Source organism: Oncorhynchus keta, chromosome 24, assembly GCF_023373465.1.
Source record: "Oncorhynchus keta strain PuntledgeMale-10-30-2019 chromosome 24, Oket_V2, whole genome shotgun sequence".
NCBI classification, from domain to species: Eukaryota; Metazoa; Chordata; class Actinopteri; order Salmoniformes; family Salmonidae; genus Oncorhynchus; species Oncorhynchus keta.
In genome coordinates, this window is record NC_068444.1 from 3,260,455 (window position 1) to 3,272,660 (window position 12,206).

The following is a 12,206-nucleotide window of genomic DNA, read 5'->3' on the forward strand; positions in this document are numbered from 1 at the left end:
CAGCAGCCTCTAAGGTGCAGGGTTACGTAACCGGGTGGAAGCCGCCTAGTGAGTTATGAGGAAATCAGTCAATTGAAATAAATGAACTAGACCCTAATCTATGGATTTCACATGACTGGGCAGGGGCACAGCCATTGGTGGGGCTGGGAGGGCTTAGGCCCACCCACTTGGGTGCCATGCTGTTTAATCAGCTTCTTGATGTGCCATACCTGTCAGGTGGATGGACTATTTTAGCAAAGGAGAAATGCTTTTTTTTAACAGAGATGGAAACAAATTTATGCACAACATGTTTTAATTTTATATTTTATTTCAGCTCATGAAACCAACACTTAACATGTTGCGTTTATATATTTTTGTTCAGTATAAATAGCATTGTGGCAAAACAAGCAATGTAGAGAATCATTCTACAATCTAAACCACTGTGAAATGTTATTGCATTTTCAACAGGTGTACAAGCTAGACAATCTATAACTCACATTTCTATGTGAATTTGGTCCCACTGGACCTTTACCTTGACAGGTGTCCAGATACCTGGGAGGTTTAAGTGGCCACTTGCACACGCCCCGTCACGGGTAATTGTTTTGGGTAATTCCCTCCAGGCAATGCTGACACCAATTCAATACTTTTACATCCACAATGGTGAAAATACTTTGGGAAAAGTGTGGAGAATTGGGAACTCATGGCCCATGGACACCATTCCCAGACAGTTACATTTACATTTAAGTCATTTAGCAGACGCTCTTATCCAGAGCCACTACATTACCTTTAAATTACAATTACATTACCTTAACATTATCTTAACAGTTCCCACTACATTACCTTTAAATTACTGTTACATTACATTACATTATCTTAACAGTTCCCACTACATTACCTTTACATTATCTTAACAGTTCCCACTACATTACATTTACATTATCTTAACAGTTCCCACTATATTACCTTTAAATTACTGTCCGGGGCAGCAGGGTAGCCTAGTGGTTAGAGCGTTGGACTAGTAACCGGAAGGTTGCAAGTTCAAACCCCAGAGCTGACAAGGTACAAATCTGTCGTTCTGCCCCTGAACAGGCAGTTAACCCACTGTTCCCAGGCCGTCATTGTAAATAAGAATTTGTTCTTAACTGACTTGCCTGGTTAAATAAAGATAAAATAAAAAACTGTCACATTACCTTAAGATTTTCTTGCCGGTTCCCATTACCTTACCGTTATATTGACAGTTCCCACTACATTGCAATTACATTACCTTACCATTATCTTAACAGTTCCCACACATTACCTTTAAATTACTGTTACATTACATTATCTTAACAGTTCGCACTACATTACCTTTAAATTACTGTTACATTACCTTTACATTATCTTAACAGTTCCCACTACATTATATTAACAGTTCCCGCTACATTACCGTTACGTTATCTTAACAGTTCCCACTACATTACCTTTAAATGACTGTTACATTACCTTTACATGATCTTAACAGTTCCCCACACATTGCCTTTAAATTACTGTTACATTACCTTTACATTATTTTAACAGTTCCCACTACATTACCTTAACATTACCATTGCATTACCTTAACAGTTCCCACTACATTACCTCTACATTACCATTCCATTGCCTTTACATTTGAGTCATTTAGCAGACCCTCGTATCCACTACTCACGTTGAACAGAGTTGATGAGGTCCCTGTACTTGCTCCTGATCTCTCTCCTCCGTGCCGGATCATTGTCCTCATCCTGCATGTCTGCTGGGCTGCACCCGGCCTCATCATCATCACCGCCGGCAGCGGCTGCTGCATCCCCACGCTCGGCTGCCCTGCCGTCACCTTTACCCCCCGGCACACCGTTCTGACGGGGAGGGGCGGTCTCGTCCCCTCCGCGGCTGGCTCGCCTCATCTTGGATGGGGGTATTGGTATTGTATGCAGTTGTTTGGGATTCCTCTCTCCTCTATTCTTTTAGGTTTTGGCTATCACCCCTCTTCAAAGCTGGAGCGTTGGGGGGAAAGTTGGGAGACAGTCAGGTATCGAGCATTCATTTTAATAGCCACTGCTTTAAGGGAATCCTAGTGTTGAGCGATTAGGGTTTTTTGAGGTCGGTTCTATGATTCACTTGTTTTTGGGGCGGCAGCGTAGCCTAGTGGTTAGAGCGTTGGACTAGTAACCGGAAGGTTGCAAGTTCAAAACCCAGAGCTGACAAGGTACAAATCTGTCGTTCTGCCCCTGAACAGGCAGCTAACCCACTGTTCCCAGGCCGTCATTGAAAATAAGAATATGTTCTTAACTGACTTGCCTGAAGGTTAAAAAAAATATTTAAAAAAAAAAAATGATTACATTTTTGTTTTTTAATCAGTTTTCGTTTTCGATTTTATATATATATATGTTTGTTGTTTTTTTACATTAAATACACTGTACATTATGTTGGTTTCGACATAGACATGTAATACACTATGCATTATGTTGGTTTAATGCTGTAACAGTATAAACCAATGAATAACAGGCCTATGATGGTAGTGACTGCTCATTACTGCTGATCACTTATTAACCATCAGTTATTCACATGACTTTAATAAAATACTTCAAAGTTTTTATTTGATGACTTTATTATTTCCTTCCAAGTCATCATCTCGTCTCTATAGAGCTGCTGCAAAATCACTATTTAGTAGTTCTTCAAAGTAAATAAGGCATACTTTTATGACGGCTGAAAACCAACTATCAATCACTTACAGAGCATTCGGAAGAGTATTTCAGACCCCCTTCCCTTTTTCCACATTTAGTTACATTACAGCCTTATTCTAAAATTGATTCAATAAAAAAAATCCTCATCAATCTACACCCAATACCCATTAATGACAAAGCGAAAACAAGATTTTAGAAATGTTTGCAAATGTTTTAAAAATAAAAAAACGAAATAGCTTATTTACATAAGTATTCAGACACTTTGCTATGAGACTCAACATTGAGCTCAGGTACATCCTGTTTCCATTGATCATCCTTTAGATGTTTCTACAACTTGATTGGAGTCCACCTGTGGTACATTCAATTGATTGGACATGATTTGGAAAGGCACACACCTGTCTATATAAAGGTCCCACAGTTGACAGTGCGTGTCAGAGCAAAAACCAAGCCACGAGGTCAAAGGAATTGTCCGGAGAGCTCAGTGACAGAATTGTGTCGAGGCACAGATCTGGGTAAGGGTACCAAAACATTTAAGCAGCATTGAAGGTCCCTCAGAACACAGTGGCCTCCATCATTCTTAAATGAAAGAAGTTTAGAATCACCAAGACTCTTCCTAGAGCTGGCCGCCCGGCCAAACAAGCAATCAGGGTAGAAAGGCCTTGGTCAGGGAGACTCAAGGCTGTAATCGCTGCCAAAGGTGCTTCAACAAAGTAAAGAGTCTGAATACTTGTATAAATGTGATATTTCAATTGTATTTTTAATACATTAGCAGACATTTCTAAACCTGTTTTTGCTTTCTCATTATTGATGACGGGGGAACAAGTGAATCCATTTTTAACACGGCTGTAATGTAACAAAATGTGGATAAGTCAAGGGGTCCTAATACTATTGAATGCACTGGAGATAATGTATTTTCAGGTAGAGATACCCTGCCTTGTGAAGCAACAGCTGCTCTTTACATCCCATTATGATCGCGCTTTTCCCCCTTTATTTTATTTAAATAAGCAAGTCAGTTAAAAACAATATTATTTACAATAACGGCCTACATCGGCCAAACCAGGACGACGCTGGGCCAATAGTGCGCGTAAAAGACTGGACAAGTAGAGGCGCAATGCATAATGGTCATTGAAGTTCATTACCACGTTTTACGCGCTAAACTATGTACAATATTGGCCTGTTGGAAACTGCAACTCCCTACGACATCGCACAGTTCAAGCTGGATCCGATTTACCTCTACAGAGTTGTGCTCACATACACATTTAAAACATTTATGGAATTGAAATAATTGAACCGATGACGGTCAATTAGTTGTTTATAAAAAATGATCGATATTTCGGTTAATCGATCAGCACTAGGAAATCCTGGTATCCATAACAGCAACACCAGTTTACTTCCGGGTACTAGGAAAAATAGCTGGAAAGGGACGCCGATCCACTTCAATGGGTGGAAAACACGACAAAAATGGTTATGTCTGCACAATTATTAAAATGCAAACAGTGAACTTAGTATTGTTGTTCGGTTTTTTTTTTCTTCTTTTAACTACCCATTCTAGCTAACTTGATGTCAACGTTACTGAGCTAGCTAACGCAGAGACAAAAGTTATGGCAATGACAAAGTCCCTTCAAATAAATAAAAAATTCTGGCCACATAATTCATATATTCGATTTCTGTTCAACTTCATATTAAAAATGCACATCGCTAACTACTCACAGGAGAGCCTTGTTGACAGTCCTCAAAGCAAACCGCTTTTCTGACAGAAACGAACGTAAACCTCTGTGAAGCTTGACACAATAATGCACGTTGCTGTTCGCCTTCAAAATAAAAGTCCCCGATTTGAAACTGGTAAAAATAGTGGAATAATGCTATATTTGGACTAGATAATACTAAACATGGAAGGTTACATAAAATACAGTAATTAATTAATTTGACAAACTGTGGATATATCAGACTGCATAATTGCGTTGGTGGCATACAGTATACACTGCCTTACCTATGGAGTGAAAGGACTCTGAAACCATGAAATGGGTAAGGCTGTACAGTGTCACCCATAGATTTCAATTCCAAAGAGGTTGCACAAATATTAGCGTCATGGCTCTTATTTACGGAACTTTGACAAAATACCTCCCCAGTAAACTATTGCACTCTCCAGCCTTACCAATGGGAAATGAGGAAACCGAGTCAGTCGCACAACTGAAATGCATAATCGACATCCACGTCGCCCGGGGAACAAAACAATTTAATTATATAGCCAGCGGGTTACCTGCCTTGATCAGGGGCAGATTGACAGATTTTTACCTTGTCAGCTTAGGGATTCGATCTAGCATCCTTTCAGTTACTGGTCCAACGCTCTAACCACTAGGCTACCTGCCTCCTCTAACCACGAGGCTACCTGCCTCCTCTAACCACGAGGCTACCTGCCTCCTCTAACCACGAGGCTACCTGCCTCCTCTAACCACGAGGCTACCTGCCTCCTCTAACCACGAGGCTACCTGCCTCCTCTAACCACGAGGCTACCTGCCTCCTCTAACCACGAGGCTACCTGCCTCCTCTTACCACGAGGCTACCTGCCTCCTCTAACCACGAGGCTACCTGCCTCCTCTTACCACGAGGCTACCTGCCTCCTCTAACCACTAGGCTACCTGCCTCCTCTAACCACTAGGCTACCTGCCTCCTCTAACCACTAGGCTACCTGCCTCCTCTAACCACTAGGCTACCTGCCTCCTCTAACCATTAGGCTACCTGCCGCTCTAACCACTAGGCTACCTGCCGCTCTAACCACAAGGCTACCTGCCTCCTCTAACCACTAGGCTACCTGCCTCCTCTAACCACTAGGCTACCTGCCTCCTCTAACCACTAGGCTACCTGCCTCCTCTAACCATTAGGCTACCTGCCGCTCTAACCACTAGGCTACCTGCCGCTCTAACCACTAGGCTACCTGCCTCCTCTAACCACTAGGCTACCTGCCTCCTCTAACCACTAGGCTACCTGCCTCCTCTAACCACTAGGCTACCTGCCTCCTCTAACCACAAGGCTACCTGCCTCCTCTAACCACAAGGCTACCTGCCTCCTCTAACCACAAGGCTACCTGCCTCCTCTAACCACTAGGCTACCTGCCTCCTCTAACCACTAGGCTACCTGCCTCCTCTAACCACTAGGCTACCTGCCTCCTCTAACCACTAGGCTACCTGCCTCCTCTAACCACTAGGCTACCTGCCTCCTCTAACCACTAGGCTACCTGCCTCCTCTAACCACTAGGCTACCTGCCTCCTCTAACCACTAGGCTACCTGCCTCCTCTAACCACAAGGCTACCTGCCTCCTCTAACCACAAGGCTACCTGCCTCCTCTAACCACTAGGCTACCTGCCTCCTCTAACCACTAGGCTACCTGCCTCCTCTAACCACTAGGCTACCTGCCTCCTCTAACCACTAGGCTACCTGCCTCCTCTAACCACTAGGCTACCTGCCTCCTCTAACCACTAGGCTACCTGCCTCCTCTAACCACTAGGCTACCTGCCTCCTCTAACCACTAGGCTACCTGCCTCCTCTAACCACTAGGCTACCTGCCTCCTCTAACCACTAGGCTACCTGCCTCCTCTAACCACTAGGCTACCTGCCTCCTCTAACCACTAGGCTACCTGCCTCCTCTAACCACTAGGCTACCTGCCTCCTCTAACCACTAGGCTACCTGCCGCCCAACAATGGAATGTGCACCCATGAAATGGGATCTCGGCCTACTCAGTGACACCCACAGAACACGACTTTGTAGAGTTTACACAAATATTATCGTCATAACTATTACTGCAGGACTCTGAAACCACTGTGATAACCCCAGTTTTTATGGGTGCACACTCTATAGGTAAAGCTGTACAGTCCAATATGAATGTTCAAAACGCATACCAGACTAACTGGGGAGGTGATTTGCCACAGTCAAAAGTAATAATAAATTAAGGCTAAGAGGTCATTTTACCTGATCTAACTTTGAATATCTTCAAATAGTCTTTGTAAGTGTATTTAGACCACATTGACAAAAGAACAGGATATCTTGTGGTTCACTGAGCAGTGGCATGTACAGTATGTTTGATAACTGTGAGGAGAGGTATGGCCATTCACCTCCTCCGCTTGGGCTCAATCTACCTACGAAAGGGATTGAACCCACATAGAGGCAACCAATCACCTCCTCCGCTACGAAAGGGATTGAACCCACATGGAGGCAACCATTCACCTCCTCCGCTACGAAAGGGATTGAACCCACATGGAGGCAACCATTCACCTCCTCCGCTACGAAAGGGATTGAACCCACATGGAGGCAACCATTCACCTCCTCCGCTACGAAAGGGATTGAACCCACATGGAGGCAACCATTCACCTCCTCCGCTACGAAAGGGATTGAACCCACATGGAGGCAACCATTCACCTCCTCCGCTACGAAAGGGATTGAACCCACATAGAGGCAACCATTCACCTCCTCCGCTACGAAAGGGGTTGAACCCACATGGAGGCTGGTATATGAATAACAATCATTAGATTAGACACATTTCACATGGAATGTCAAGTCAACATAACGTAGTAATATTTTGCCCAAATACCATATTTTTATCCCAATAAGTGCTGTAATAAATGTGAAATGACTTTATTTAGGTCGTTGTTTACACTACAATGTTCTATCTGTTCATGTTATTTAGTTAATTCAGACATTGTTCATGATAAACAGGGTCTTTGAAGTCCAAATATTACCCTTTTTCTTCATGTAGAAAGACAAAAAGAGGTGTAAATGTGTTTCGCTTCATTTTTAAATGTTTTTACTGTACACAGATGTTTCGGGGTTTACGGCCTTCACTGTGTAGGTACAATTTACTTTCATTCAAAACAGCATTTTTGAAGAACTACAGATGAGCAGCAGGTGCTTCTAATCAGGGTTGTCACTGACAACAAGTGTGAACAGTTCATATACTATATGAAAAAAGTCCCTGATGTAGATAAAAACACATTTTATTTTTATTTATTTTATTTATTTCACCTTTATTTAACCAGGTAGGCAAGTTGAGAACAAGTTCTCATTTACAATTGCGACCTGAAAGCATTGTGAAAGCATTGACTGTTAAATCCCTGATAGTCAAAACAGCATGAGAACATGTCTTGTTTCTTCACAGACTGGCTGCTTTGTGATGTCCAACCAACCTTCTGTTGGTGTCTCCAGGTTCTCAGAAAAGGGGGACATTGGCGATTCTGAATCGATAAGACCTGACAAAATACTGTGAATGAACATACTTTGGTGTGAAAAGTGCAAATAAATCCCAGAACAGCAGCAAAGGACCTTGTGAAGATGCTGGAGGAAACAGGTACAAAAGTATCTATATCCACAGTAGAACGAGTCCTATATCGACATAACCTGAAAGGTCGCTCAGCAAGAAGCCACGGCTCCAAAACCACCATAAAAAAGCCAGACTACGATTTGCAACTGCACATGGGGACAAATATCGTACTTTTTGATGAATTGTCCTCTGGTCTGATGAAACAAAAATATAACTGTTTGGCCATAATGCCCATTGTTATGTTTGGAGGAAAAAGGGGAGGCTTGCAAACCGAAGAACACCATCCCAACCGTGAAGCACGGGGGTGGCAGCATCATGTTGTGGGGGTGCTTTGCTGCAGGAGGGACTGGTGCACTTCACAAAATAGATTGCTTCATGAGGAATTAAAATTATGTGAATATATTGAAGCAACATCTCAAGACATCAGTCAGGAAGTTAAAGCTTGGTCACAAATGGGTCTTCCAAATGGACAATTACCCCAAGCATACTTCCAAAGTTGTGTAAAAATGGCTAAAGGACAACAAAGTCAAGGTATTGGAGTGGCCATCAGAACTCAATCCTATAGAAAATTTGTGGGCAGAACTGAAATAGCATGTGTGAGCAAGAAGGCCTACAAACCTGACTCCGTTACACCCAACTTATTGTGGGAAGCTTGTGGAAGGCCAACCGAAACGTTTGACCCAAGTTAAACAATTTAAAGGCAATGCTAACAAATACTAATTGAGTGTATGTAAACTTCTGACCCACTGGGAATGTGATGAAAGAAATAAAAGCTGAAATAAATAATTCTCTCTACTATTATTGACATTTCACATTCTTAAATTAAAGTGGTGATCCTAACTGACCTAAGACAGGGAAGTTTTACTAGGATTAAATGTCAGGAATTGTGAAAAACAGAGTTTAAATGTATTTGGCTGGTGATGTAAACTGTAAACTTACTACACTGACTACTCAACTGTATCAAACTACTACATACAAATTACTACACATACTAGAGATATATATTAAAAACTACTACAAACTACTACATACTAAGATATGTATATTACAAACTACTACACACAAACAATGTCCTTTTCACGCAGCATTGTCCTTAGCCCCAGGCTTAGACTGTCCCTGGGCGAGCTTATACTGTGTTCATGAAAGTAGGGCTACTGAAACCAACGGTCACTTTTCTGGAGAAGAATATTCAAAAGTAGGCGACAATGAATTGTGATTGGCTAGCCCAGAACGACAGTGCGAACATTGCTTCAGAGCAGGGCTCTGTGATAGGCCAGCCCTGGGCTAAGGTTGTGCCATCCCCCTTCAGAATGTGCACGTGTGAACAGTTTCTAATCCCCAGGGTAAAACCTCTCTTGGTCCAGGGCAAAGTGAACAGTCTCTAATCCCCAGGGTAAAACCTCTCTTGGCCCAGGGCAAAGTGAACAGTCTCTAATCCCCAGGGTAAAACCTCTCTTGGTCCAGGGCAAAGTGAACAGTCTCTTATCCCCAGGGTAAAACCTCTCTTGGTCCAGGGCAAAAACAGTCTCTTATCCCCAGGGTAAAACCTCTCTTGGTCCAGGGCAAAGTGAACAGTATCTTATCCCCAGGGTAAAACCTCTCTTGGTCCAGGGCAAAGTGAACAGTCTCTTATCCCCAGGGTAAAACCTCTCTTGGTCCAGGGCAAAGTGAACAGTCTCTTATCCCCAGGGTAAAACCTCTCTTGGTCCAGGGCAAAGTGAACAGTCTCTTATCCCCAGGGTAAAACCTCTCTTGGCCCAGGGCAAAGTGCAGTGTGAACAGTCTCTTATCCCCAGGGTAAAACCTCTCTTGGCCCAGGGCAAAGTGCAGTGTGAACAGTCTCTTATCCCTAGGGTAAAACCTCTCTTGGTCCAGGGCAAAGTGCAGTGTGAACAGTCTCTTATCCCCAGGGTAAAACCTCTCTTGGTCCAGGGCAAAGTGAACAGTCTCTTATCCCCAGGGTAAAACCTCTCTTGGCCCAGGGCAAAGTGAACAGTCTCTTATCCCCAGGGTAAAACCTCTCTTGGCCCAGGGCAAAGTGAACAGTCTCTTATCCCCAGGGTAAAACCTCTCTTGGCCCAGGGCAAAGTGAACAGTCTCTTATCCCCAGGGTAAAACCTCTCTTGGTCCAGGGCAAAGTGAACAGTCTCTTATCCCCAGGGTAAAACCTCTCTTGGCCCAGGGCAAAGTGCAATGAACAGTCTCTAATCCCCAGGGTAAAACCTCTCTTGGCCCAGGGCAAAGTGAACAGTCTCTTATCCCCAGGGTAAAACCTCTCTTGGCCCAGGGCAAAGTGAACAGTCTCTAATCCCCAGGGTAAAACCTCTCTTGGCCCAGGGCAAAGTGAACAGTCTCTTATCCCCAGGGTAAAACCTCTCTTGGTCCAGGGCAAAGTGAACAGTCTCTAATCCCCAGGGTAAAACCTCTCTTGGCCCAGGGCAAAGTGAACAGTCTCTAATCCCCAGGGTAAAACCTCTCTTGGTCCAGGGCAAAGTGAACAGTCTCTAATCCCCAGGGTAAAACCTCTCTTGGTCCAGGGCAAAGTGAACAGTCTCTAATCCCCAGGGTAAAACCTCTCTTGGCCCAGGGCAAAGTGCAGTGTGAACAGTCTCTAATCCCCAGGGTAAAACCTCTCTTGGTCCAGGGCAAAGTGAACAGTCTCTAATCCCCAGGGTAAAACCTCTCTTGGTCCAGGGCAAAGTGAACAGTCTCTAATCCCCAGGGTAAAACCTCTCTTGGCCCAGGGCAAAGTGAACAGTCTCTTATCCCCAGGGTAAAACCTCTCTTGGTCCAGGGCAAAGTGAACAGTCTCTTATCCCCAGGGTAAAACCTCTCTTGGCCCAGGGCAAAGTGAACAGTCTCTAATCCCCAGGGTAAAACCTCTCTTGGTCCAGGGCAAAGTGAACAGTCTCTAATCCCCAGGGTAAAACCTCTCTTGGCCCAGGGCAAAGTGAACAGTCTCTAATCCCCAGGGTAAAACCTCTCTTGGCCCAGGGCAAAGTGAACAGTCTCTTATCCCCAGGGTAAAACCTCTCTTGGTCCAGGGCAAAGTGCAGTGTGAACAGTCTCTTATCCCCAGGGTAAAACCTCTCTTGGTCCAGGGCAAAGTGAACAGTCTCTAATCCCCAGGGTAAAACCTCTCTTGGCCCAGGGCAAAGTGAACAGTCTCTAATCCCCAGGGTAAAACCTCTCTTGGTCCAGGGCAAAGTGAACAGTCTCTTATCCCCAGGGTAAAACCTCTCTTGGTCCAGGGCAAAGTGAACAGTCTCTTATCCCCAGGGTAAAACCTCTCTTGGCCCAGGGCAAAGTGAACAGTCTCTTATCCCCAGGGTAAAACCTCTCTTGGTCCAGGGCAAAGTGAACAGTCTCTTATCCCCAGGGTAAAACCTCTCTTGGCCCAGGGCAAAGTGAACAGTCTCTAATCCCCAGGGTAAAACCTCTCTTGGCCCAGGGCAAAGTGAACAGTCTCTTATCCCCAGGGTAAAAGCTCTCTTGGCCCAGGGCAAAGTGAACAGTCTCTTATCCCCAGGGTAAAACCTCTCTTGGTCTAGGGCAAAGTGAACAGTCTCTTATCCCCAGGGTAAAACCTCTCTTGGTCCAGGGCAAAGTGAACAGTCTCTTATCCCCAGGGTAAAACCTCTCTTGGTCCAGGGCAAAGTGAACAGTCTCTTATCCCCAGGGTAAAACCTCTCTTGGTCCAGGGCAAAGTGAACAGTCTCTAATCCCCAGGGTAAAACCTCTCTTGGTCCAGGGCAAAGTGAACAGTCTCTAATCCCCAGGGTAAAACCTCTCTTGGTCCAGGGCAAAGTGAACAGTCTCTTATCCCCAGGGTAAAAGCTCTCTTGGCCCAGGGCAAAGTGAACAGTATCTTATCCCCAGGGTAAAAGCTCTCTTGGCCCAGGGCAAAGTGAACAGTCTCTTATCCCCAGGGTAAAACCTCTCTTGGTCCAGGGCAAAGTGAACAGTCTCTTATCCCCAGGGTAAAACCTCTCTTGGTCCAGGGCAAAGTGAACAGTCTCTTATCCCCAGGGTAAAACCTCTCTTGGTCCAGGGCAAAGTGAACAGTCTCTTATCCCCAGGGTAAAAGCTCTCTTGGCCCAGGGCAAAGTGAACAGTCTCTTATCCCCAGGGTAAAACCTCTCTTGGTCCAGGGCAAAGTGAACAGTCTCTTATCCCCAGGGTAAAACCTCTCTTGGTCCAGGGCAAAGTGAACAGTCTC

General features: G+C 44.4%; 1 protein-coding gene and 1 long non-coding RNA gene across 3 annotated transcripts in view; both read right to left on the bottom strand.

The window, feature by feature from the left end:
* LOC118402687 (non-structural maintenance of chromosomes element 4 homolog A-like) overlaps positions 1 to 4,481 on the bottom strand; it is a 37,046-nt gene extending 32,565 nt beyond the window's left edge. Inside the window, exons 1-2 of the mRNA XM_052477524.1 lie at positions 4,386 to 4,481; positions 1,664 to 1,985 (exon numbers count right to left, since the gene is read on the bottom strand). Coding sequence (XP_052333484.1) covers positions 1,664 to 1,895 — 232 coding nt within the window. The 5' untranslated portion in view covers positions 1,896 to 1,985; positions 4,386 to 4,481. The remainder of the gene's footprint in view (positions 1 to 1,663; positions 1,986 to 4,385) is intronic.
* A 773-nt stretch (positions 4,482 to 5,254) lies between these two features.
* On the bottom strand, positions 5,255 to 6,370 carry LOC127911301 (uncharacterized). Of its 2 annotated transcripts, none has more exons than XR_008077780.1 (3): positions 5,736 to 6,370; positions 5,611 to 5,685; positions 5,255 to 5,364 (listed from the first exon to the last, which is right to left on the bottom strand). It is a non-coding gene; the product is annotated as an uncharacterized LOC127911301 (long non-coding RNA). The 2 variants fall into 2 exon arrangements; XR_008077781.1 differs by having other exon boundaries at positions 5,277 to 5,389; positions 5,611 to 5,710; positions 5,786 to 6,370.
* Positions 6,371 to 12,206: the final 5,836 nt, after the last annotated feature.